The sequence below is a fragment of the Poecilia reticulata genome, chromosome 6 (assembly GCF_904066995.2).
Source record: "Poecilia reticulata chromosome 6, P_reticulata-male-v2, whole genome shotgun sequence".
Classification (NCBI taxonomy): domain Eukaryota; kingdom Metazoa; phylum Chordata; class Actinopteri; order Cyprinodontiformes; family Poeciliidae; genus Poecilia; species Poecilia reticulata.
In genome coordinates, this window is record NC_088835.1 from 26,390,704 (window position 1) to 26,417,666 (window position 26,963).

The following is a 26,963-nucleotide window of genomic DNA, read 5'->3' on the forward strand; positions in this document are numbered from 1 at the left end:
CACCTCATATGCCTCTCGAACCTAAAAAGTGGGAACTTCAGGGAAAAAAAATGTCACGCACAAAACTGTCTCTTTTTTCACTTAATCACTTTTAATTTACTCTATCATTTGAAACTTTCACATAAATATAGTTTCAGCTCAGTTTATTGTACCTGTTACTTTCTCTTTTATTAACTTCACAGGGATTTCAGAACACAGTGAATATCTTGCTAGGGTTTCAGTGACACTAATAATTTCTACTTCTTGAATTTATTTGCATAATGATCTGAATGTAGTTGCTACAGTGCAGCTAGCAGAGACCATAAAGCCTTAGCTTGGTGTCGTAGCGTCTGTCTTTAACTCTGTTTGTTGATGCCTTTTGTAATTATTCAGGTTATCTTGACTGATACTTTATGCTTTTCATCAAGAATTTCAGGGAATACACAAGAAAATGTTTTCTCAGAAACTGTCAGAAGAAAGTGTGCAGAGTGGATGGATCTATTTACTGTTTTTTTATTTAATCATTTAGGTTTAGTTTTAAACTTTTATTTCCTGTTGGCTGTGAAAGTGCGACGTGTTTAAGCAGGGAACTATTTGTAATGCTGAAGTGGTGCAACGTTTACCTCAGTTGTCTTCCCATGTTAAGTTTCTCAGACTTCTGCTAATGTATTGCTGTGTTTGTACAAAAGCAGAGAATGTAAGAATGATGACCTCCTGTTTTGGACAGGCGAACACTGACACATTGCTACCTCATTCTACCCGAAATATGCAACATGTTCCTTTAGCTGCGAGCTAAAAATAATCTGGATGTGGACAATCAAGTAAACATATCTTTGTTGCCGCTGTGACTTTGGCCTCATTTACCTCTGTGCTGGTCCTGAGTTTCATTCTTTGTTTGGATGGGCAGCCATGAGAAATAAAACAGTGATTCGTGGTGTTGGAAAAACTCTGGAAAGCAGCTAGAGCTGGTTTATTTATTCTGTTAAATTCAATCTTAGCTACGTTGCAACCTGAAGTGACCCAATTCCGGGTCCTGCGATCTGTGTCTTATCTTTTCATGGCAGTTTGAACAACACAGATCGGATTTTTTTTTAATGCGATCCAGAATACTTGGGACATCCGATACGTATCTGATTTTTTTATGTGACCCGAATCTGAACGTCCAGGTCGCGTTCATCCGACCTGAACGTCATTGATACTCGACAGACATCACTATTCTGCGCCATGATACACGCAAGCGGGAAGAAAAACAACCATGGCGGACGATAATGAGGATTTAGTTGTCAATGTGCTGGCTCCGGTCGGACAACAACTTAAAAGTAAGCTATGCTCCACCGTTAGCATCAGTGCTTACTTCCGCAAACACTGAGCATGCTCTCTATGACGTTATTGCGCCCTCCACTGCGCATGCGGGACACTTTCTGGTAGGTTGCAGTTCACAGGAGAGATCACATACAAGCCACATATACATGAAAATGAACGACCACGCCAAAAAAATCCGGCTTGACATAACATCAGAATTGGCTCATTTCAGGCAGTAGTGTAGTTATAATGCAATATGGTTAAATTCAAGCTTGTCTCATCATTCAGAGCACTCTTACACTGCATTGGGGTTGAAATGATTAATCGTGATTAATTAATCATTGACATAGTCAACTAAGTTGGTGATTAATCGTTAGCCAGAGTATACAGACTCAAAAAAGGACAATTTTTTGGAAAAAAATAAATAAGCCAAAACCTATAAATACATTGTATATTTATGATAAAAACGCCTTCGTTTGTGAATATCTTGTAGTCAAAACTCCTCAGCCAAAAATTGTACTCAACAAGAAAGTAGTAGTACTATTTCAACATATTTTTACTCAACTAGAAGTAAAAAGTAGCCGTCCAAGAAATTACTCAAGAGTAATAAAGTATTTGATAATAAGTCTACTCAAGCACTGAGTAACTGATCAAATTATCAATCATTTAAGATAAAAAAAAAACATAATTAGATGGACCAAAATATAAAGCTAAGTGGAAATTTAGGCGTTTTAAAAATGAAAATGACAATTTATATTAGTAACAAAATCAGGCAAAATGAATGTTTCCAAAGCAGTTTCTTTTGATGTGAAACTTTAACAAAAACTGCAGGTGTGCGTCTGTGTCTGGTGAATTTTTGGATAAAACATGTTTGTTTTTCATTCAGTGGGCAGAAAATCCAGAAATTTTACTGAAGAGTAGAGATGCTTCATAATAAAACTACTCAAGTAAAAAGTACAGCATAGTAAAAATACTCCTCAAAGTAAACGTAACTAGTTACTACCCAACTCTAGTCACAAACTTAATTTTGACGAATGCCTGATTCCCATTCGTCTGGTTGTCATGGCAGCAGAAAGAGGGAGTATAAAGGAAGTGTTGGTGATGCTTTAGTCCTCCTGCGCTCCGCAGGCGGTGCTGCAGGAAGTTGGAGCTGTAGGGTGGGGGACGTGGGTGGGGGATGGAGGTTTATAGCTGCCCTGTAGTGACGACTCACTGACATCTGGAGCAGAACAGAGAGATGTAGCGGAGGTATTATGAGCTGGGAAATCCCCACCCACCGTAGACGAGTGATTCTCATCAAGTCGCTCCACAGATGAGAGCAGCGCTGTCCTGTGATGGAGACGGGGAACATGTGGAGGGTTTTATGGAAGCATTTTAGAAAAATGACTGAAGAGGAGGTGAAATAACCAGAATTTATTTTTCTTCATTTTAGTTTTCTATTGTTGTGCCTTTGTTGGGTCAAACAATGGATTTAACTCATTCTCTAAAACTGACAGCTTTAAGAGTCATTTTAAATACTTAACAAAATGGTTTTTTTTTTAAAAACATGATCTTTGGACTTTTACCTGTGGATGTTTTTAAAAAGGCTCTGACCTAAACGTTTCGGTGCCATGCCGTATCATGATGAAGAGTACCCGGGTCAGCCCCTGTGGCAGTCTGTGCTGCTTTTCTGCTGCAAGGGCATGATCGAAGGGATCATGGTGGTCCTCTTCTTCTGGCTCCTGGTGCAAGTCCTCTTCACCAAACAACTAGAAGGTATGCTTTTAAAGTTTAAGGATGCAAATATTTATCTAAATTATATAAGGCTAAAAAAAACCCACCTGAATCTTGCTTTAAGATACATTTTTTGCAGTTTGTCAGAATTACTTCTGCTTTATTTTCTCCCAGAAGTGACAGCTGCGGGTCACATTTGTTTTGTTTTTTTCATCTGGGTCGGACACTTTTGCAGAAACATTATCCGTTCTGGGAGTGCATTAGGCACCTGTTCAGCAAAGGATTATACACTAAATCTGGTTATCCTGGTTTTAATGTGGACCAGTCACAGATTCACAGATTCAGCTCTACCTGTTTGCTTGTGGCCAAAGTCAGGGAATCAACAAATTATTGTCTGGATGTGAAAAAAATTCAGCCTCAATATGCGTATGTGTTGGAAAACAATTTCAAAGTTTATTAAAATATCCCTGCTGTCCTTTGGAGTCCTAATGTTCATCAAAGTGATAGAGGTGTATTTTTGGTCAGACATCCTGAAAGCCAACACTGCAAAAACACTAAATCTTACCAAGTATTTTTGGTTTCTTTTGTAGTGCAAATATGTTAGTACACTGAAAAGAAGACAAAAACTAAATTATAAGTAACATTTCAGCACAAGATAGGAGCTTGTTTTAAGTATAAAACTCCTTAATATTGGTGAAAAAGTGCTAGTTCCACTGGCAGATTACTTCACTTCAAACATGGAGAAACGTCTCGTTAAAAGTGAAATAATCTACGGGTGGAACAAGTAGTTTTTCATCAATATTGTGTAGTTAAATCAACTGTCTATATCTTGCTAGAAAGTTACTTTTAAGTTTTTGTCTCATTTCAAGTGTACTAAGAAATTGGCACTAGAAACTAGACCAAAAATACTTCTTATATTTTGTGTTTTTCCAGTGTAAAACTAAAACAGGATTTACTTTGATTTCACTTTGACCTGAAAGCTGGAACACCAAACCATCTAACAAAGCTCGTCTTTCTTATTCCTGCAGTTCATCTTCAGGTTCTTCTTCTGGTTGGACTGATCGTGTTTTGTCTGTCTCTGCTTCTGGGATGTTTTATGTGCTGGAAAAAAAGTGACATCTGGACAACAATCCCCAAATCATTTACCTCAACTCAGACTTGTGCTGAAACTTCCACCTCAGCTCAGGAAATGCATCTCCAAAGAGAAGCTTCTGGACCCCGGCTGGTGTTGGACGGAGAAACGCCGGAATATCCGTCCACGTTTACCAGCCCGGCTCTTTCCGAGAGGGAACGTTCACCTCGTGTATTTTCTGACCGAACCCAACCCGACAGCGATGAAGATGAGCAGACTGCATCTCGTTTTTCCCTGCGTCGCTTCAGCTCCCCACTGCAAACAGCTCCGCTTTACAAACCCATTCACCCGAGCCGAGCTTCCCTGCCGTCGCTACCCAAACTGGGAACGCTGACCAGAACATGCAAGGCCATGCAGAGGCGCTGCACGGTGGCTGGAGATTACAGAGCGTCCAGTGAACGCAGCAAACTAATCAGGATCAATAACTCACATTTAATTCCCCTGGCTCCGCTGAGCTACGGCTCCAGCGCTTCCCGCAACAAACCTTTCCTCCATTTCACTGCGGCCTTTTCTCCGGACCAACAAACACTGACAGTCACCGTGTTAAACCTCACTGGGAGACCTCAGAGACTGGAGGACGTGACTGTCCTCGGCAGTCTGCCACCTTTGCGCACCTGTCCGACTCGGAGCAGCTTCAGCCCCGAGTCCAACAGCCTGGTGCTGATTCTGAAGGTGAGCTCTCTGGACGAGCTCAAAACCTGTGAACTGCGACTAAATCTGATGGTTACTGAAGCCGTCGCTTTAGGAGGCGTGGTGGTGAGATGTGGAGAAAGAGACTGGAGATCAGAGAATCCGCTGCACTTTATGAAAGAACTCATTAATGTTGAAAATGTACCTGTGAGCGTGCTTTAACTTTGACGCACTGCAAAAACACAACATCTTACCAAGTATTTTTGGTTTAGTTCCTAGTGCAAATATTGAAATAAAACAAAACTAACTTATACGTTTAAAAAGGTTCTTATTATCACTTAAAATGTCTTGTTCCATTTGCAGATTATTTCACTTATAACAAGTTCCTTTTTTTTTTTTTTTTTTTTTTTTACAAAATATATATGAGTGTCCTAACAGTATGAAGCAGATAATCTGTGAAAAGAATCAAGCTCCTCCACCTTCTTCCAGAGCTACTTTTGCCATCTCAAGAGATGCACAGCTCCCGGTCAAAAATGACCAATCAGAGACAGGAGGAGGGTCTTGGCGCTGTCAATCATCTCGTGCTAATGGCGGAGAAACAACTTAATGTTCCAGGTAAACCATCTATCCGGTGCCATCGGTGGCTATGCTAACTAGTCTTAGCATTGTTAGTAGACGAGGGTGATTGACAGCGCTAAAGCCCTCCTCCTGGCTCTGATTGGCTGTTTCTGATGGAACAGTGTATTTCCAGATTACAGCAGGTCCAAAAGGAGAAAGCAGAGTGCTCAATTCTTTTCAAAGGTTATTTTTTCATATTATGCTGTCACAACATAGTTGTACTTTTAACAAATGTGTAAAAAAAAAAAAAAAATTTTTATAGAAGCTACACTGCTGCTTAGAGAAATGGACTTAAAACAAGCTATTACATGTTTCTCAAAAGCTACTTGTAAATAATTTTTTGTTTTATTTCAAATATATCAAGATATATTTGTACTATACTGATACTATATCCAGACCAAAAATACTTAAGATTTTGTGTTTTTGCAGTGTTACATGGAATAGAGTTGCACTGATAAACAGTGTGATAACAATACAAATTGCTACAAATGTATATTGGTAGGAACAGATTGAACAGTTAGGAATTGCCACCATTGTACTGTCCTATGAATAATAAATGTAAATCTCCTTCAAAAGACTGTACATGTACAGAGACCAATGAAGACTCACTCACTTCAGCATGCAAAATGCTTGGAGTCGCCTCAACTGCTTGAACTAGTTTCTAGTAAATTCAGCTGGTATCTATGATGGACTGAGCAGTAAACAGACAGTCAGGTACAGATTGAAGTCTGAAAAAGTTGCTTTTTTTATTTAACCCAAAACACAAACTTGGGTAAATATAGAAAATGACAAAATTGAGCCCATAAAAGAGGTCAAGTCACCGAACTCTACTCAAACTGACAAGAACACTAACTCAAACAATCAAACCTACCTAAATGAGACAAAGGGGAAACTTAAATACTGGCTGACCGACCCACAAACACACAACCAGGGGAGAACAGGCAAAAACCTAACTTAAGCAAAGATAAGAAAATCCCACTTACCCTCCCTCCTCCTCTCCCGGACCCGCTCTATTAGAACCACGTTTCCCAGTGCTGACAACCTGGACATGATCAGACATCAGCACCAGCAGCTAAACCAGCATAGAGTTCCTTTATACAGAAAAAAAAGTGCACTTAGAAATATAAATCCTTTAACTGCATGTGGGAATAACTTACTTTTGATTTTTATGGGCAGAAGTAAAGTAATTCCCAGTGTTTGTGTTTCATGTTCAGGGGATTAGGTAAAGTCTTGCAGAAGCTAAATGCAACAGGAGATCATCCCTTTCTGTAATGCCATTGTGGTTTAATCCTTCACCATTTTCAATCCCTAGGAAACTGTCCAGCCTAGAACAAAATCTGATCGAGATAATCTTTGTGAGGCTGCATAAGCAACATCTTTACTGCAGAGAAATCCAGCCTCCATACAGAACAATTGGATTTTATAGACATTTGTGTTGTACAATATGGTGAAGTTTATATACATCCATCATGTGCATGAAAGAAAGACAAGAGCTGAGTATACAGGTTTACGTTACTTTGATATTTTCTTTACATGGAGAAAATTATATAAAGACTCAAAATATGCACAAAACATCATCAATAAGTCATCAATAAGGTTCTGCTACGGGTTTGTTTGATCAATTTTCTTATTAGAAATGTTGGACTGAATTTAAATTGGTTGGTTTTCTGCCACAGTTAGCATGGTATTTAAATTTCCATTTCAGAACCTCAGTGATGGTTTTCCAGAACCATTTATGGTGAACATTTGGGATGATTGTCCAGGTTTCAACCATCTGAGCCGTTTTCTCACCGTCAAATGAAGGGAAAATGGGTAAAATGTTCAAGAATGATCTTGTTTCTTGTTGATATCTTTTTTCTTTATTTTACTCCTTTAACATTGAATGTGTGTAGGTCATGTGTTGATGTTCTTATAAGCCTCTTAGCTCAAACTACATGCATGTTGATGTTTTATGGGCTTCCGGATATATAAAATGAAGTATCTATCTAATCTACTTGAAGAGAAAAAAACAAAACTCATATCTTTTGATGGCCAGGCCAGTTTACCATCAACAGGAATTGAAAGCTTTCTCCAAGCCTGACACCTGGAAGCGTGACTAAAATTTGCAGGCAGCGCTACAACGTAATAGTTTAGATCAAAGCATGTTGTAAGAATGACCCAGTCAAAGTTCAGACCTAAATCAATTTGGGAATTTGTGGCACGACTTGAAAATGTTCACAGATGTTCCCCATCGAACTCAGTTTGAGCTTTTTTGCACAGAGGAGCAGACAGAAAATGTGTCGCTGTGCTGGAAGTGAAACACTCATAAAGACTCCCAGCTGTAATTGGCTCCACGTATAATTTATTCATGACGGTTTAATGCAAATGAACACCAGACTTTTTAGATTTTGTGAAAATGTTTCTCTTCCACTGCATATTTATTCGACACTTTGAAAGTTTGGAGTTTCAACGCCACAAAGTGTGAATATTTTTGCAAGGCACAAACATCTACAGTCTGAACTGTAGAAAAACCTGTAAAATTAAACTGACTGAACATTTAAATAAAAGTCTTTAAAATGTATGTAAGTGAGAGAGTATTTGGGGAAGTGAGGAGCACAAAGCTGGGTGATGCTTTCAGAAATATAAATAAAAAATATACATTCAGTTTGATTATAGAGTTCAATGCTGCTTGTTTTTTCCACATACTGAAGATTTTCTAAGCTAGAGTTTTTCCTCTTCTTCATCTTCATCTGGATTGCAAACATCTACAGTCTGATCCAGAAATACTCCATCAGGTCGATGGTGTTCCTCCACCGCAGGTCACCTTTCCCCCACAGAGACGATCAATTTCTGCAGTTTGCAGTCAGAGCGGTGAGACTTTAACACTTTTTAAACAGAAAAAAACAGTTAATACTCAAATGTGATCAATGTCATAGAAAAGGACAATAAGTGAACAAAATAAGAAAAATATCAAACATTAGAAATTAAGATGAGAATCTTAAACAAAGGCTCCAGTTCCCAAACGATTTGTTAATTTTGCTGGACAATAATTATTGCGATAAACAATAATATTGAGACTATTTTCAAGTAATATATTGATAATGGCATAATGATGCAAATTCTCCTTCTCAAAAATCAATAAGCCTGTAGAGATCACGTCACACTGAAGCTGGAAGATATTTGAAATATAAAAAATAAAACACAACAGACAAAAATAAATAAACAGAAATAAAAACAACCGAAACTTTAAATAAAAAAGGATGATAATGTCTCTGTAAACTAATTTTGTCCTTCAAAAATATTAAGCACCAGAATGGAAATGATTGAGCTTATTTTAATATATCATGAGATTAATTGATTGCTTATTGCTACAGGATCAGTTGCAGCCAAAGCAGGAGTTAGGTTGTAACTGAGTGGATCATATTTTGTGATGTTTTATTTCTAATGAGTTGCAAATTACTGATCTGTTCTCATGATTTAACAGATGTGGCGATTCACACAAATGCAGCTTTTCTGTGTCTGGATGTTAAAGACTCTCAGCTGTATTTAAGCTAAACTAAAATATCTACTCAGTTGTTTCTGCCTTTCCTTCCCTAGCATAACAAAAGTTATTTGGAAGTATTTTTAAAACCACTTTAAGGTTTTTAGCTTTATAAACAAACTAACAGGTTTTCATAAGGCTGCTCACCCAGGGTGCCTTTCTTTTCGGGGCTTAACAAGCATATTGGGAATTTAAATAGGAGCAACAAAATTTATTTTAGCTGCACCCTCAACTGATTTTCTATCATATTTTAATTCCCAGTCAATTGAGATATAAACACTAAAAAAAAGATGGCCGCACATCCAAGTTTAGTGATAAACTAAAAGGCTATTTAATAGTTTTCAAAGGAATCTGTATTATTTTAATGTTTGTTACTTAGATTGGTGAAACCTGACATGGATAATTTTACACTTAAAGGAAATTCCGTATTGTGACGACACAGAAATGCCACTTTTGATACGTATTTTGGCTCAAAGTCTAAAATAAATTGGCAAAAAGGTGGAGGTTATGACAGGCTAAATTTGAACATAAATCCTCTACATTGATGTTTTGATTATATCTACATGAAAAAATGTTGAGAATGTGGACTTTTAGTTAAAATAAACTTCATCATTCTCATCATTCTGCACTCTTCTCAATCAGCCTAATATTACTACAATATGCAGGCAGGATTCATGCTGAGGTTGATTCCTCTCACATTTTGAATCAAATTTGCACCAGCTAAGTGGTTATTTAGCAAAACCAGAGGAGAAAAGAGTCTTTTATTTTTCAGATTGTTGCTAAAACATGGAGTTTAAGGAGTTGGGCATACAGACCTTCATCCCCTCCCCTCGTACTGGATGCAGTTTAATTAAAGTTGAAGCTGGGATTAGCTGTGTCTGCACATATGTGGACATATAGGTAATGAAATGGGACGCTCTCTTTATTGGATGAGATTATGTGATTACTCACACATTTCAGCAGACAGAAAACTATTGCGTATTTTTATGGTTGAGGGAAAGTTGGACTTGCATATATGTTTTTAAACCTGCAGTCTGAAGGTTTTGCCTCAGTGTGGGCTTCCTGTTTTACATCCCCTTCATCCACTCCTGACCAGTCACCGTCCTCCTCATCCTCCTCCAACACCGGCATTAAAGCCGAGCCAGGCTGCCAACTTCTCCTGTCTGCTGCAGCCTGAAAAAACAAGCAAACAAAAAACTGGATTTGTTTACATATCTCAGGCATCATAAGTTGGATTTCCTGTGTGTTTTCTTCTCACCCTAACAACCAGAGATGTGGGAGTCCAGTCCTGAGTTGAGGAGGATCCACTTTGAGCGACTGATTGTGCATCAGCTAATCTTCCTGCTGCCTTTCCTTCTCGCTCCTTAAACAAGCTCTTTAACTACAATCAATGAGATGTAGGAGTTAAAATTAATTATTTATTCATAAATGTATGACTTATTTGACATATAAAGCATCTTTATCTGGTGGTATTCCCTAAAAATCTAAATATATGATTGATCAATTAAAAATTGGCAGCTCATTTACTTTTAGGTGGCCAGATCCAGGTTGTGTGAACCATGAAAATCTAATTTTGTTGACAGGAAATATTAGCATTAAGTTGATCCAGTGGTTATACATTTCTATTGTATATATAAAAAAAAATCCAGCAAAGTTTTTGACTAGATTGTGAATTAAGTGTTGCTACTTGCCCCGCCCGTTACCTAGCAACCCAGTGGAATGCGACCCGTTACCTAGCAACCCAAAGTGTAAAAGTTGAGTTAAGGGGCGTGGCCAGCAGCCGCTTATTTAGATTTAAAGTGACAGGAGGCCCTAAAACAGCTCAAAGTAGGCAGAACTGACCAGACTAAAACGTCAATGTCTAAGAATGATTTTGTGCAAAAGATGTGATGAACATGTTTTGTTCATCACATAGTTCATCAGATAGTTAGTTGGGATAGTTGGGATATCGAATTATCCCAACATATTCAGTGAAGCATTTTAGGTCACCTTTACTTTAATTCCATCACTAGGAAAATGTTTCTTATGTCCAGATGTAAATTGGACAAACAGAAACAAAAATTGTCTCGGTCTACCTGCTCAGTGACCATTCTTCTCTGCTGCTCCACCTCTTGGTCAACATGGCAGATGGTTTTATTCTTCTTGTCTTCAATCCATAAAGTCTCATTTTTACCCTGCAGAAAAGATACTTTTCATTTACATATATTTTAGTACATAAAATATTTTGCGCACTGGAAGAGAAGAGTATGTTCTTGTAGACATTCCAGCCTTGTTAAGATTAGGAATACCTGTGATAAACTGATTAGCAACAAATCCCTCATCTATGGATCCAGGATTCTGGTGTTGTGGCGGACATAAACATAAAGTTAAGCCTGTTGCAATGAGCAATTGAGCAATTAATTGTATGATAAATTAATTTTAATTTCCATTCTGATAATTAAATTTTTTTTCAAGACCAGTTTTGTTAAGAGATGTCATAATCCATTTAATTTACAGCTTCAATTGTTTGTGGTTTTTTGTTTCCTTTTTATTTAGTGTTTTTTGGCTGTTGTGTTTTATTTTGGAAATTTAAAATGTCTGCCAGTTCTGGTGTGGAGTGTTCTGTACAAAATTAAAGTTTATTAGTCTTATTATTACGCCGTTGTTATTATTATATCAGTTGAAAATAGTATCAAAATGACAATGTTTTTGTTTCTGGGACAATTTATCATCCAGCAAAATTTCTTATTGTGACAGGCCTTTATAAAATCTGCAGAGCAGAGTGTTATTTTGTTTGTCAAAGAAAAAAAAACGTAATAATCAGTAAATTATTCACCCCACTGTGCGAAACCTTCTGCCTCAGGTTGGGATGTTTGTGGAGGGCTGGAGGATTCACCTGCTGCGTCTCATCCAACTTTTCCCTCCACTCTGAAATCACACACAAGGTTTTAGCTTTAAATCCCTGCTGGGGAAATCCCTCTATATTATTACTATTATTATTATTCTTTACTTGCACCTCCTTTTAAAAGTAAAAGCTCCTACCGTCTTGCTGCTCGTGCGTTGAGGCAGGATTTGACACATCCGCCTGAACTCCTCCACCATTTTGACAAACTTCAGGCGCCTTTTTCATGAGCTTTCACAACAAAGTGGAGATAGAAAAAAGACAGTCCAACCTTTTAGCTTGAAGTTAATTCATTGTGGTTTAAACCAGGAGAAGGTTTTGGTACCTTGAGTTCAAGAGCAGAAATCCTAATTTGAGCCTCAGCTCGCTCCATCTCTCTCAGCCGTTCCATAGTCCTCAAATCATGCTCTCTAGCACAGAAAAAACAGAAAACATCATTTTAGGAACATTTTTTGATTGTTTTTCTGACACTAGTCTCACCTCTCACTCACTTCCCTTTCTGTTTCTGAAAGTTTTTGCTTCAGCCTCTGAACCTCGCCGCTTTGCGCCCACAGCTGAGGATCATGTATGCTCAGGTTAACATTTTGAATTTCTCAACACTTTAACATTAAACGTGTGTTTGTGTTACCTGGGGAGATTTATTTCTGCTGCATGTGGAGTCTGGTGTTAAAGAGGATTCTGAAAGGCTGAAAAACAATGAAAGGTCAAATCACAGAGGTTATATTCTGAGTATTTTTTCAACCCTGCATTCTGTGGAAATCTGATTAAAATCCACTCACTCTGTCTGTGTGTCTTTGTGAAGAGTCTGCACCAAATCACTACCTGCAAACAGAAGCTCAGTGCGCTTTACTGCCCCCTTGTGTTCAAAGAATACAAACCTTTTTTGTCTTGGGTTTGTTAAAGTTGATGAAGATGGTTTAATTGCAGCCTCATTGAGAATATTTACTCTTATTATAAAACAACAAAATGCATCTTTACCTGTTTCCTGTTTGGGCCTCAGCAAAGACTCAGATTCTCTCTGGAAGATTAAAAGAAGATGACCTCATTATTTTTTACAATCATAGCCCCACTTCTAAACTTTTTGTTCTGGTCTGATCAGTGAAAATTTTCAAAAAGAAATTGGGGAACCAGCTCTGTTCTGTTCCCATTTCAGTAAGACTTTCACAGAAATCCTGTTACTATTCCTGCTGCAGTAACACAAGTTACACAGTTAAACACCTTTTTATTGATTTTTTAAAAGGGGATTATGATGCAAAATTCACTTTCCCCCATTTTTACACTCCCATTTGGGTCTCAGTTGCTTCTGAAAACAGCCCAAGTGTTTAAAAAAATCCACCCAGATGTTTTTTGACGTGTCTAGAAAATTAGCTAGAAGATTAAAAAAAAACACCGGATTACTACCTAGCAACCCCAGTCCAGCCTGTCACCTAGCAACCAGAGCAGTGCTCCAGCACATTTGGTCAGCTGGTTTTACTGCTGTTTGCACTGCAAGAACACAAAATCTTACCAAGTATTTTGGATTGTTTCTATTGCAAATCTTAGAAAACTTGAAATACGAAACAAACTTTTTGGGAAGATGTAGAATCTTTTTTTAAGCAAATAATTTCTTAATATTGATGAAAAAGTACTACTTCCATTGGCAGATAAATTAACTTGTAACAAGGGAAAAATGTCTTGTTACAAGTGAAATAATCTGCTGATGGAACAAGCACTTGTTTTTCAATATTAAGGAATTATTTACTTAAAACAAGACTCCATGTCTCGCTGAAAAGTTACTTTTAAGTTAAGTTAAGATATTTGCACTAGACACTGGACCAAAAATACTTGATAAGATTTTGTGTTTTTGCAGTGTATGCTGTTTTGTTGTTGAAATACCATCCAGAAGCCAATTGTTGCATTATTGTTGGTTGTGCTGGAGGCTCGACTAATGCTTTTCAAAAATATACAGTTGTATAATTCTGCATCTGTTTGCAGGCGTTTTCTCATTATTGACTGGATGCTACATGTGAAAGCATATTTTTAGTTTTGTGACCTGATAATTAAGGTCCTCCATGAAAATATTTCTAATGCGGAATGTGAAAACATACGACGTTTAGTTAGGAAACCTGACGGTTATGTTCACATCTGAGCACCTTGAAATAGGAAATGTCTTTAAACCATAAATTAAACATATCAAAGCACATGAAAGAGTTGTACATGTGTTGCTTCCTTACTGTATCAATGGTGCAGTTTCTCTTGAGTTCTTCTAACTCCTCTTGTGTGGACTGAAGATTCAAAGCAACATTTTGCCATTTTTGTGTCCAGTGTGAGGTCAGATCTTCTAGTTCTTTGATCTGCAGGCGTCTCATTTCATCCTTTTTTTGATACATTTTCTCATGCATTTGCAGCATTTTTTCCTTCTCTTTTAGCTTCTCTTCCAAACAGACACACTGATTCTGCAGTTTCTGAGTTTCCAGGTCCAAATCCTCTGTAGATGTCCTGTGAAATATATATTTTGGTTATAACTGTTAACTTGCGGAGTTAATATTTAACCTTCAGATACTGTTGAGCTCACCTGTTTACCATCTCACCTGCGCTGGTTGATGTTTCCCGTTGATCCATTTAATGCATCATATCCTCCTGGGTTTCGTTCAGTCAGGAGATTCTCCTTTTCTCTGATCTGATCTGTGATCTGTCTTAAGTTTATCATTCTCTCCTCGTTTAGCTCCTGCAGCTGATGCTGTGACTCAGCCAGATGTTTCTTCATCACTTCCAGTTCTTGTCTTGATTGTTCATCTACCTGCTCCGAAGACACAACACGAACAGTTGAGTTAAGAACTCAAATAAATTAACAAAACAACTAAAATCTCTCTGAGAACCTCAAAGTTCTCCTTTGGATTAGTGACGATGTTGTGGATCTCAAAGCCGTCTGGTTCTTTTGTGGTTCTGTTAAGCTGCTGCTCTGGGGGTTTTTTATCCTATACAAGAACAAAAGTTAAAGATGATTGTTAGAAATTTTGCACAAGGCAGTTGAATACATATGAACAACACACCTTTAAGATTTGAGAAAAGATATGCAGCTCCAGAAAAAATTAAGTGTCCACTGTGCTGTCAATCATGCTCTAGTATGCACAGCTAAATGTGCTAATGGTGGAGAAACAGGAAAACTGTTTAACCCCTGTCATGAGGTTGTGGTAAACAAGAGGTGATCTATGTTTTTCATTGATTATCTATCTTGTATGCTTTTATGTAAAAAACATATATTTTAAATAAATGTTACCTGCTGCAGGCTTGAGCATGTACATTTCAGATTCTGTCCATTCTCACAGTGAAATTGTGTAAAATAGCAACTTACACTGACCTGAAAAGAGATTTTGCTGTTTTCTTCTCCAAGATGGTTCTGCACCTCAGAGCGACCCGGTTTGACGTCACTGACTCTCTTTTCCATCTCCTCCATTTTATTAATCAGCATCTTCTGCGTCTGCATAGTCCAAAAAAAAAAAAAAAGACATAAAAAAATCTGGAATCAGATAAAAACTGATAGTAACAACGATACTCTATAGCAGGAGCATCAAATTCAATTTCTTTCTGGGCCAAATCAAGATCATCAATGCTCTTACAGGGCCAGAAAATATTGATAAAACCTGTTCACAAACTATTAAAATATCAAAGAATTCTTAAAATTAAATAATATTACTGAACATCTTTTTAGTCCCTCCAAGGTTTTGTGAATAAAAACCAAAGTGTTTCTGGTACTAATTTGGAAATATTTTAGCTTATTTACGACAGTAAATGTGACTTTTTATTATTGGACTATATTCTGACATCATTAAAGACTTAGGCAGCTATTTAGTACAAGAAACACAGTTTTTGACCTTTTCTTAGAGAAATCTGCAATAAAATCCCAATTATTAGCACAAAAAAGTGCGGGGATTTGTTGATTTTGCTTGAATTTCCATAATAATTCTCAAGAAACTGGAGGGACTGATCGACATAATTCAGCAGTAAACAGATAAAAACTGCATTGATTTGATTGAAAACATAATATTTAAGCACTCTTATTGTTTAGTGTAGAATCTAAAGGGCCACATAAAAAGCTATGGCGGGCCAGATTTGGCCCACGCGCCTTTAGTTTGACACATGTGCTATATATGATTGTTTTCAGGCTGTATTTGTTTGATACCTCAGCAGAAGTCTGGAGATCCTGGAGTGCTTTGTTTCGTTCTTCTTGGAGAATTGCTGCTCTCGCCTCAGCTTCTCTCAAAGCCTCCCTCAGCTTGTCCACCTCTGTCGGATCCTTCTTCTCCTGTATTCAAACCAGAATTTACATGCAGTAAAAAGCAGAAACAGACATTTTCAACATATGAAGGTCAGACACCTGTTTCTTTACGTCCCCTGGAGTCTTTGATTTCTTGTGTGAAGCTGCCAGACGAGACGTCAACTGATCCTCGCTTACATTCACCAGAGAAGACTTCACGTGCAGCAGCTCATTTTCCAGCTTTCGGACTCTTAAAAAGATTTTTTTTTATTAATTCTCGTCAAAGCTGCATTGTCTAACTTTAATTTTAAAAAAATGTTTTTCACATTTTGTTAAAACTCTCACTGATATGTTCCTACTCTTTGCATTTCTGCACAAATAAACAAAAACAACCAATCAGAGCCAGCAGGAGGGCCTTATTGCTGTCAATCAACCTCATGTAAAAGCTGCTCAGACCCTCTCTGCTATGCTGCATCGCCGTCCAGATAATGGAGTCTGTCATGAATGTTCAGGTGAGTTAGCATGCCCACCTAATAAAGAGTTTTACTGGAATGGTAAGTTGTTTTGTCCACCATTACATTCTTTCAGGGTTGATTGACAGCGTTAACACCCGCCTCCTGGCTCTGATTGGTTGTTCTGGACCAGAAGCAGTGCAAACATTAATAGTAGCTCAGGGAGGACATTTATTTTTCACGGATTGTCAGAATTTTTTACAGAATATGTAAAAAACAGATTTTTGTAGAACACACGGCAGGTTTAATTTTTATTTACTTTTCTTGGAGATCTCGACACTGTTGACTCCGCTCAAACAATTCATCCTGACTGAAAGCATCCATCGTTTTAGACAGCAGCTGTGTGACACAGGAGTACATGTTAATATTTACTAAGTCATGCAAGTAAAAAGAAATAATTGAAATGTATTAACTTGTATTGCACCTTCTGTTTCATGTCGAACCTCTGAGCCACTGTTTTGTTGTGGCCCAGAGTAACTTCTCTGGTCCTCAGCCGGTCCAGCTTAGTGTTCAGCCGCTCATGAGCGTCATGGAGCCACGGCAAAACTTCTCCTTGTCTGAAGCTCCTTTCACCTCGACCAGTCCACATTTCTGCTCCAAATGGTGAGAGGGACCTTGTAGGACTCTCAGGCTCCAGATGGTACATCGACCGCCACCTCCTTAGACCCGGATCGCTCCGTCTGAAGGCACCGGCACTGCAACATGAGCAGAAACACAAAACTCATCCAAAGTTTCCCAACTTACTTAAGAATCACCGCTGTACTGCAAAAACACTAAATCTAGTGCAAATATCTTACTACACTTGAAATGAGACTAAACTAACTTAGCAAGATGTAGGAGCTTCTTTTAAGTCAGTAATGCCTTAATATTGATGAAAAACACTAGATCCATTGGTAAATTATTTCTCTTACAACATGAGAAAAATGACATGATACAAGTGAAATAATCTTTTTATAAAGGTTCCATTGTTAGACTGTAAAAAAATAACCAGGTGTGCATGAGGAGGCTGCAGTTATCACTTTAAAACCATAAGAACGGCCCAGTTACCTGGAGCTGGCTCTTGATGTAAACCCTGACCCACACCATGAGGAAGACTAAAAAGAAAGAAGAACACTTTTTTTTAATATATATATATTTCTTTTCTCTTTTTTGTGAAATGAAGAACATTTACATTTAGGCCTTACCTGGGCTGTAAAGTCAGATCTGGAGTTCCACATGTCCATGAGTAAAAAGTAAACTAATGTTTAAAATATGGACGAAATGTCCTGCAGCGTCCCCCGAGGTTTAAGTTGTCAGTCAGAAATGGCTCAGCAGTCTGCCTAGAGGACAAACTTTCACACAAAGCTGTTATCTGGAGGTGGGCATCTATTACTGGAACATGTCTGCTGATATTTCCACTGTTTACATGACAGGAAACACATCGTCACGGCTACTGGACTCATCCACAAACCCTTCTGTCATGACACGTTTTTAATCATACATATTATTACACATGTCATCCAAAAAGCTGATTTCTGAAAAATGTAACAGTCCTAGCTAAAAGAACAATTTCTCTAATGTAGGGTTGTCTAAAGTGCGGCTCTGGGGCCATTTGTTACCTGGGGCTAATTTTTTGAGGCCCACAACTGCAATTCAAAAGTAACACAAATTTTTTACAATGGAAACTGTTAATTACAACATAAAATCAGATTTGTCTTTTTGTGACCAATCTTTTACGATAAGTAGAATCATGTTTATTCATCCATCCATCCATCCATCCATCCATCCATCCATCCATCCATCCATCCATCCATCCATCCATCCATCCATCCATCCATCCATCCATCCATCCATCCATTTTCTTGCACGCTTGTCCCGTGGTGGGGTCGGGAGGGTTGCTGGTAGAATCATGTTTATTCTGACTTTCATTTCGCTCCACACAAATCCGCTTTTTGTTTTTTATTTGTATTTTTTATTAAACTTAGCCAATATATATGGCAATCTTTTTTGAAAGAAAGTGACCCAAATCTTACTCTTATTGCTGAAAACAAATTTGTTTAATTGAGTGCAAAAGAAACTGAAAACTAGATGCTTTACTTCTAATATAGCAAACGTGCAACATCTCTTCTAAGGTTTGGATCTACAATGAATAACATCCATTTTGGATAAAATAAAATTGGATTACTTTATTTGCTTTATTTTATTTTATTTCTTTTTGGCCCTTTTTGTGATGTGGGTCTCTTTTTGTGATCACAAAATGTTTGGACATCCTGCTCTAATGGGATCTTACTTCAGAAATCCTCTCCTGCTCACTATCAGAGCCAACCTGCTTCGTTTGTTTTTGAGATTGTCTGTAAAGCAGGGAGTATCCATGATGACCTCAGTTCATAAAAAGCAGCTGGATGACAGAGTGATGCTCCCCACTCCCTAGATATTCTCCTCATGATCTCATTTAACCTCAGTCAGTTGTTTACTGACATTTCTAAAACACCAACCTCAGCTTTCTTCTTATTAAATATTCTCTACAGTAAATTTAGCACAACAAGAAGGAAAACTGTCTCTTGCTCTTTTGTTTTTTTAAGACTTTATTCTTTAGTGTTAAGGTTTGTGATAAATTGTTTCTAAGGATGCAGATTTTCTTCAGCTTAGTGTGAAATGTTGCATCCTGGTGACTAAATCCAAAGTTGTTTCTTGGATAAGTAAGTGAGGCCAGAATACAGAAGTACTGCTCTTTTATTAGAACATATGATACATTGAGCCAATTTGTATTTGACAAATACTTTATAATATAGCATATAAAAAAATCCCACAAACAAGCCAAAAACAAAACAAACAAAATAAAACAAGCAGACCACTCTCTCAGACATAAGATCATATTCAGTGAATTAGGGAATGCATTTGAGGCTTTGACTTTGATTGAAAGTATTTTTATGGGGAAAATAACAATCATCTTTACACATAATTTAAACATTATTGTATTTAAACCCACAGTTATGTATTAAAAAAGTTTTTATTGGTCTGTTCTTATTGGTCGTAATTCGTCTATGTACGGAAGAGGATTAGGGCCACTGGAAAAAAAAAAAAAAGTCAGCATTTTTTTTTTTTCAGTAGCTCAGAAAAAAAAATTTCTCCGAATTCAGAGGGAAAAAAGTAAAAAAAAAAAAAAAAATTGTGGCCCCAAAAATTTTTTTTTCTAAATTCAGATGGGGAAAATATATCGAAATGTAAATAAACCGGCCTTGATAATCTATGTATAATCAGTTTAGTCAATTATTGCTCGAACGCATCCATGTAGATCAACGTACATATTACAGAATAAAGAAATTAATAGACAAAATAACCTGCTCGAAGTGATTTTGTCACGAAAAAAAAAAAAAAAAAAAAGAGTTCTCGCGTGTTTTATTTTGAAAAGTGAGGTTTCCCGGAAACAGGAAGCTAGTGTCAGTAGCCGTTTAAAAGCTAAGAGGCTAATATCAAAGAGCTATCTTCTTAGCCGTTGTTTGAAAATTGCATTGCCTTGAGCTGTCCAAAGGAGTCCTCGTCGATTTAACGTTGAAAAAGTATAAAACTTTGTCTTTATTTAAAGCGTTTTACAACTGAAATGAGTTTGAGATAGCAACTTAGCTTGATACAAGGCCGAAGCTATTGCTAAGTACGTTTTGAAACGTTAGCTCCAAACTGTGAATATTTCGCTGTACTGCCTGAATGTTAACTTGTTCGGACTTATGAGTCGGTGGTCATTGGTGTGACTTTTTTAGCTGTTCGTGTTCATTTAAAATAGGATATTTATTGCAGATAATGGCCTCAGACTGGTTGGGTAGTTTGGTGTCTCTCAACTGTGGACCAACGCTGGGAGTTTATCAAGGAGAAGTATCATCTGTGGACCAGTCCAGCCAAACCATCTCCTTACGACAACCTTTCCACAATGGGGTCAAATGTCCCGTTCCTGAGGTCACATTCAGGTAAATCTCGACTTAAATGTCCTTTTCCCACAGCTTGGGTCTGTTTTATGGGTCTCGCTTCATTAAAAACCCATACTGGGACGCTATTTAAATAGAAGTGGTGTTTTGAACCAAATTGTTGTTTTGCTGCTAACCTGTTTTTATATTTATATTTTATATTTGGCATTTTTATTTTAAATAATGTGCTACAAACTCAAAAATTTGGATTCCAGAAGTGAGCAGGCCTCTCACGACAATAAACTTTGCTGGACGGTAAATTTTAAATATACAAAAGAAAACACAACAATCAAAAACAACAAATGAAAAGGAAATAAAAACCACAAATAACTGAAACCATAAATAATATGGATTATAAAGTCTCTGTAAACAAAATTAGCCTTCAAAGATATTAGTCATCAGAATGGAAATGATCAAGTTAACTTTTATTTATCATGCAATTAATTGCAACAATCTCAGAAGTGGAAAAACAACCCTATTGTGTTTCTATAAGTGGTAAAATCTGATCCATTTTGTTACTAAAGATCTCTCTTGTTTTTTTTTGTTTGTTTTTTTTCTTCCAGTGCCATTGATATACAGGAACTAAAGATTTTGGACATCAGAAGCTTTAATGCCAGGGCAGCTTCCAGTGCGGCTGTGAAGGGAAGCACTGTCCCAGTTGCCGTTCCAAAGGGGGATCCCAGATCTGTGGAGAAGCTGAACTCTCCACAGCAGTGCTCTAAAAGTTATGGAGAACGTCACCTGGACGCACTGGGTCAACCTAAAGGCTTTCGTCGAAGACATAACTCCTGTAGGTGTGATTCATTTGGCTGCAGGTAAAACTTTCCTATGAATATTGAGACGCTAATAGCTGCTCCCCCCGATACTGTCAGGGTCGTCCACCAGTCGAGGGGCAAACCAAGCAACGCCGAAAAAGAACGGAGTGAAAAACGGGCAGATGAAAAACAGAGACGACGAGTGCTTCGGCGACGGCATGGATGACGGGCTGGATACGGATTTTGACTTTGAAGGAAACCTGGCACTGTTCGACAAAGCTGCAGTTTTCTCAGAGATTGACACGACGGAGCGACGTAACGGCGCGAGGTCACGTGGCACGCCTCAGGATCAGACGCCCACACGGTACCGCCACGACGAGAACATCCTGGAGGGCAAACCGATTGTTTATAGACAGATTACTGTACCACAGTCTGGGCACAAAGAGTACTGCACTGGTGCGTGTTTCACATTGCAGCCACTGAATTACAGTGTCCAGTAGAGTCGTTTAAACCTGCTTCTTTTCTTTACGTCATACAGACTCTGGACTCGTCGTTCCGAGTATTTCCTATGAGCTCCACAAGCGTCTGTTGTCCGCTGCCGAGCGCTACGGCCTGACGCTGGAGCGGAGACTGGAGATGACTGGAGTGTGTGCCAGCCAGATGACACTCACGTTGTTAGGAGGGCCCAACAGGTACGAATATTGAATTAGACGAAGCATTTAGTTACAAGTTCAACCTCAATTCTGAATTACGAAGAATTAAACTGAAGGTATGTGGGGAAAAGATATGTTTTGGGTTAGTCGGGGCTTTTTTTTGTTTTGTTGAACAGCCACATTTTTTTCCCCTTTTCATGTTCTTACAGTCTTGGGAAAAATCTGAACTTTGCTTTTAGCAATTTTTAGTTCTGGATAAAAGTTTAGGTTTTCAAACTTCATTCTTTATTCTCGTATACTAGGGGTTGCACCAATTAGTCGACTAATCGATTCTTTTCTCTGCAATGACTTTTTTCTGGGCCAGTTGACTAGTCGCAATCAGATGACAAAACAGATTTTTCAAAGGAAAAAAGGTGGAATAGGTGAGTTCGTCAGAAAGCTCAAATTGAATAAAAATGTAAATAATTTAACAAAGACAAACTGTAAATTACAGCATAGGCTCCCGCAATAGGGGCGTTGAGCGGCGCCCCGCATACAGAGACTTTAGCCCGCGGTAGTCAGGAGTCCGACTCCCGTCCTCCATTCGCTGGGCCCATCAGGCCTCTCTCCGCTCTCTCTGCCCCCGTACAGTCAGATTGCTGTCAAATAAACTAGTGCCGAAAAAATCCTTAAAAAAAAAAAGACTACAGGAGTAATGTGCGACAACGCGTCATGATGTCAGGCTTTTTTTATCCCCCCAACTGATCGGTGTCATCCTGCGTATTGGAAGTTTTTAACCTGGCAGCTTTACGCTCTTATAAAAATATGGTTTGACTACATCTGGAATCTAAGTCCAAGCTTCACCCTGAGGGTCTGATAGAGGCGATCTCTGCCGCCGTCTGCATGTCGGTTCAGAGAGCCGCTGCTGAGTCAGCAGAGCTTCCTGCTGCGCTTCGGGCGGAGGAGAAGCAGGAAGCTTCGCTGAATTCAACTGTAACCAAACGGGAATCCGTTTATAATAAGTTTGGTTTGTGATGTTCCAAAAGCGTCATTGTGGTCGGTGTGATAATTTGGCTCCTATACGAGTAACTATGCAGAGATTATCGGCATCAGCTGGTGTTTGGAAAAAAACTAAAAAGTCAGACCCAACTTTGTGCAACAAACTTTTCTCCGCTGCTCACAAAGAATGATCTGTTTATTGCTCTTTTAATTCTCCATAATAGACCTAGTAAAAGCAAGAGAAGGGGAGGGGGCATCAATATTTGCCGTGAAAATAGCTGATAAAGCCTCCCAAGTAGTTGTGAAGGTTTTTTGCGCTTGCGTCACTATGACGTCATCGCGACTAGTCGACATCGACTCGACTATTATCATGATGTAGTCGACCTTAAAAAATATGTAGTCGTTCAACCCCTATTGTATACACAATATCTAAAATCTGGATTTCTAAACAACAAAGCAGTTGATCTCACATGTCAAGTTGATTCTTTCGTAAAACTTTGATTTACTACTTGAGAGAAATGATCAAAGAATAAATAAAAAGAGGAGTTTCAGTGCTTTCTTTTGATTTAAATCTTTCAAGTCTTCAGCTGTTTGTGGTTTTAAAACTTGCTCTGGTTTAGGCATGGAACAAAGCACCAACACTCTTTAACTTTTCCAAACAGAATAAATGTGTAAAATGTATAAACAGAATGTTTAGTGTAGAATAATTCAGTCTAGATTTGACAAATCTGCTATAAATTTCACAGCAGAGTTGGTGGAATTATTTGCCAATAAAGATGTAATCTAGTGATCTTTATCTGTCGTCTGAATCAGATGTCAATAACGCTGTCATGATTAATGGATAAAACTCAACTAGTTAAATTGTTTTTCACTCAAATGTCTGGAAAATCTTTGGAATCTGGAACTTTGGACATTAGTAATTATAGGAAGTTAAAAAATCTGATTAATTTCCTTTTATAAATTGTTGACGTGTTTCAGATTTACACCCAAAAACCTCCATCAGCGGCCAACGGTGGCGCTGCTGTGTGGGCCTCATGTTCAGGGAGCGCAGGGCATCAGCTGCGGCCGCCACCTGGCCAACCACGAGGTGGAGGTCATTCTGTTTCTGCCCAACTTCGTCAAGATGCTCGACGCCGTGACAAGCGAGCTGACGCTTTTCAACAAGACCGGCGGCAAACAGGTGTCCGGCATCAAAGGTGAGCCTGGCTGGTGGTGCAGAGTGGTCACAATTTTAATGTTTTATTATGAAATGCGACTGACATGTTTGTTCATATCAATAATTAAATGAGCCATCAAACTTCTGTGTAAGTGATTTACAACCCCGAAGTGATTATTGACTTATAATCTGCCACACATTGGAAAAATGTCTTGGTATAAGTTAAATAATCTGCCAGTGGAACTGGCACTTCTTCATTAATATTCAGGGAATTACTGACTTAAAAACATCCTACTTCTTGCTGATAAGTTACTTGTAAGTTAGTTTTGTCTCATTTCAAATTTAAGATATTTGCAGTAGAAACTAGACAGAAAAACTTGGTAAGATTTTTAGTTTTTTGCAGTGTAAAAGTCAGATAAAATACGACATGACCGTTTATAGTGGAGACGATTTGAAAACAATCTGATTTAGCACCATGTTTTGTTTACAGAGAATTTATGATTCATTTTATTTGTTGTTTTCGTTTTATTTATTTTGGATATTTAAAAATGTTTTCCAGTTCCAAATTTAAAGTTAATTGATGGTTAAGAATGTGTTCTTGCATCATTTTGCCATTTCTGTTATTTTACTTAAAAATGACTTCAAAATTACAATATTATTGTTTATTGCGATAACTTCTGGGACAATTTTAATTAAAATTTATCCTCCTAACGGGCCCACATGTGGTCAAAAAAATTTCTCATTTTCCTGCTGTGTGAATTTTTTATTTTCTTTAATGAAATAATCATCGGTGGGTCACGCTTGCTGTTTTTCTCCCTTTAGATCTCCCAGACACCCCCGTAGATCTAATCATAAACTGTCTGGACTGCCACGAGAACACATTCCTGATGGACCAGCCTTGGTACCGGGCGGCTGCGGACTGGGCCAACCAGAACAGAGCGCCGGTGCTCAGCCTGGACCCCCCTGTAAGCGGGCAGGGCCACGCAGTCGAGGCCAAGTGGTCGCTGTCGCTCTGCCTGCCCCTTCCTCTGGCCGAAGGCGCCGGCAGAGTTTACCTGTGCGACATCGGTGTTCCTCGGCAGGTGTTCCAGGAAGTGGGAATCAAGTACCACTCTCCGTTCGGTTGTAAATTCGTCATCCCTCTGCACTCCGCTTAACGAGACTGATTGATTAAACCGCTCACCTTCCTTGACCATTTAGGTTTTGGCGCCTTATATTCCAGGAGTTTCATCTCTAAGTCGTCGTCTGAACTGTTTCCTCACGCTGAAGGACCACTGTTGCATACTTCGTTTGTTTTTTTGTTTTTTTTACAGACGTGGAAGCTTTCGAGTCTTTATTGGTCATCTTGGTGATTAAGCTATGGGATTGTAACGCAGTTTAAAAAAGGACAGTCTCTTAACGTTGAACGGTTTGGTGTAAATCCACCGTATAATACACTTAATTTTCACTGCGGAAACTCGGCTGGCTCCAAAGCTTTGACTTTCGGTGCGCAGTTTGTGTTTCCAGGTTTACATGACGTTAATCTGCAGCAGGCAGGCAGGGAGTCTCTGCAGGAAGCCTCCTTTGTCTGTCGATGTGCTGCTTTATATTCTTTCCTTTTCTTACCTTTTTGACGGCACAGATAGAAAACGCACTGAATGCTTTTGAGCCATGAAAGCAGGGAGTTTGTAGACGTAACCTCAGTAGCGTTTTCAGCAGATTAGCTAAGAGAGCAGAATTCAGTTAAAGTTACTGTTTTATACCCCACTCTGCATGCACCAGTATTAGAATCGGGTTCTCGGTTTATAAAAATCTAACTTGTCACATTCGTAGCTGAAATACGAGCCGAGGTGATTTTGTATTTTTGTACTCATTCCTGTGAATGGGCCAGTTGATTAACAGTCGCTGGATTTAGGTTCTGGTAAAGTGGAGCAGCACAAAAAAAAAAAACCTGCTGATCATGTGGGGAGAAATACTTTGTCAGCCCATGTTTTGAAAGGAGATTATAACGGCGTGTTTGGAAGTTTCTGCAGAAAATAAGGTCCAGAAAGAGCAGGCTTAAAACGCAACAGAGTGAATGTTTCTGATCCATAGAAGAAAATGTCTGACACCTGCAACATTTAGCATTTTTATTTGGTTACGATTCGATTATTTCTGCTCTGAGCTGTGATGACCTGCACAGAGTAGCTTTTGTGAACCAAGTCCCCCCAAAAAATTAATAAAAAAATTGGTAAATGATATATACCAGAAAATATTAGAAAAAACACCATGAAACTGTGAACAAGAGCTGCTGCTGTTGCGCCATCTTCTGAGGGTGACGCATCTTTCCATGTACGCTTGACAATGAAAACTGATTCTTTCTTTTTTTTTTAATTTATGCATCATTTTCATTTGTAATGAGTCCAAAAATAAAGTTACTACCTTGTTGTTAGCATCATTTAACGCTCTCACTATCAGGTTCTTTGACATCTGGGTAAAGTTAAGATTACTAAATCTTAGTACTTCTTTTGTTTTTGTTCTTGTTTAAAGGTCAAATTTCCAACATCTAGCCAGCAGCTTCCACTGGATTGATGTGCATGTTCGATGATGGCTACAGCCATGCACAATAGTTCTCTTTTTTCTCCAACATTCCTCTTGCCTGATGTGTAATTATTTCACATCTGTTGAGACAAGCCTGGCTTGGAAGGAGAAGCCAGCGCTGCTGAATGTGGACGTTCGTTTACTGACCAGCAGGAGGCGATAAAAGCAAACATTTCCACGCTTCCTCTTTTGAAACCCCGCAGCTTTTGGGTGATTATCACAGATGGGCTTTCTTTGGGGGTTTTTTTCCACAGAGAAATGGGAAGTGAGTTTTTATTTTTGTCTGTTCAGAAGAACCGCGTTAAAAAATGGCAGCGGCGGCTGATTTGCGCTGGGTCTGCACAGGAGGCAGTTGTGAAATGAAAACTTCATCGTCACTGATCGTCTTGAGCAGAAACTT

General features: G+C 38.4%; 3 protein-coding genes across 6 annotated transcripts; 2 read left to right on the plus strand and 1 right to left on the minus strand.

Annotated features, from left to right (window-relative positions):
* Positions 1–137: 137 nt before the first annotated feature.
* Positions 138–6,101, plus strand: syt18b (synaptotagmin XVIIIb). Its single transcript, XM_008411955.3, has 2 exons — positions 138–3,036; positions 4,023–6,101. Exons 1-2 carry the CDS (start codon positions 2,892–2,894, stop codon positions 4,976–4,978), a joined length of 1,101 nt encoding a protein of 366 aa, XP_008410177.2. The 5' UTR covers positions 138–2,891; the 3' UTR covers positions 4,979–6,101.
* Positions 6,101–18,169, minus strand: LOC103466416 (uncharacterized). Of its 3 annotated transcripts, none has more exons than XM_081608277.1 (21): positions 17,709–18,169; positions 17,572–17,618; positions 16,949–17,219; positions 16,784–16,863; positions 16,133–16,262; positions 15,938–16,060; positions 15,116–15,235; positions 14,634–14,732; positions 14,346–14,554; positions 13,989–14,253; positions 12,754–12,793; positions 12,555–12,597; positions 12,404–12,461; positions 12,256–12,329; positions 12,101–12,185; positions 11,916–12,006; positions 11,710–11,801; positions 10,970–11,068; positions 10,153–10,275; positions 9,922–10,067; positions 6,101–8,203 (listed from the first exon to the last, which is right to left on the minus strand). In XM_081608277.1, exons 1-21 carry the CDS (start codon positions 17,745–17,747, stop codon positions 8,197–8,199), a joined length of 2,241 nt encoding a protein of 746 aa, XP_081464403.1. In that variant the 5' UTR covers positions 17,748–18,169; the 3' UTR covers positions 6,101–8,196. The 3 variants fall into 3 exon arrangements, with proteins under 3 accessions (XP_081464403.1, XP_081464402.1, XP_081464400.1); XM_081608276.1 differs by having other exon boundaries at positions 6,101–8,238; XM_081608274.1 differs by lacking the exon at positions 6,101–8,203 and having other exon boundaries at positions 9,796–10,067.
* A 1,737-nt stretch (positions 18,170–19,906) lies between these two features.
* Positions 19,907–26,420, plus strand: edc3 (enhancer of mRNA decapping 3 homolog (S. cerevisiae)). 2 transcript variants are annotated; one of them, XM_008411953.3, is made up of 7 exons: positions 19,907–20,063; positions 20,299–20,465; positions 21,026–21,252; positions 21,335–21,673; positions 21,756–21,909; positions 23,827–24,044; positions 24,827–26,420. In XM_008411953.3, exons 2-7 carry the CDS (start codon positions 20,302–20,304, stop codon positions 25,159–25,161), a joined length of 1,437 nt encoding a protein of 478 aa, XP_008410175.1. In that variant the 5' UTR covers positions 19,907–20,063; positions 20,299–20,301; the 3' UTR covers positions 25,162–26,420. The 2 variants fall into 2 exon arrangements, with proteins under 2 accessions (XP_008410175.1, XP_008410176.1); XM_008411954.2 differs by having other exon boundaries at positions 19,916–20,155.
* Positions 26,421–26,963: the final 543 nt, after the last annotated feature.

Excerpts from the sequence above, each read along its gene's own strand:
- syt18b (XM_008411955.3), top strand. The coding sequence starts at position 2,892 with ATGCCGTATCATGATGAAGAGTACCCGGGTCAGCCCCTGTGGCAGTCT. Across the intron at positions 3,037-4,022 it reads CTTCACCAAACAACTAGAAG|TTCATCTTCAGGTTCTTCTT; the intron begins GTATGCTTTTAA and ends TTATTCCTGCAG.
- LOC103466416 (XM_081608274.1), bottom strand. The coding sequence starts at position 17,747 with ATGGACATGTGGAACTCCAGATCTGACTTTACAGCCCAG. Across the intron at positions 12,462-12,554 it reads CACAAAGACACACAGACAGA|CCTTTCAGAATCCTCTTTAA; the intron begins GTGAGTGGATTT and ends ATTGTTTTTCAG. Across the intron at positions 11,802-11,915 it reads AACGCACGAGCAGCAAGACG|AGTGGAGGGAAAAGTTGGAT; the intron begins GTAGGAGCTTTT and ends GTGTGATTTCAG.
- edc3 (XM_008411953.3), top strand. The coding sequence starts at position 20,302 with ATGGCCTCAGACTGGTTGGGTAGTTTGGTGTCTCTCAACTGTGGACCA. Across the intron at positions 20,466-21,025 it reads GTTCCTGAGGTCACATTCAG|TGCCATTGATATACAGGAAC; the intron begins GTAAATCTCGAC and ends TTTTTCTTCCAG. Across the intron at positions 24,045-24,826 it reads ACAGGTGTCCGGCATCAAAG|ATCTCCCAGACACCCCCGTA; the intron begins GTGAGCCTGGCT and ends TTCTCCCTTTAG.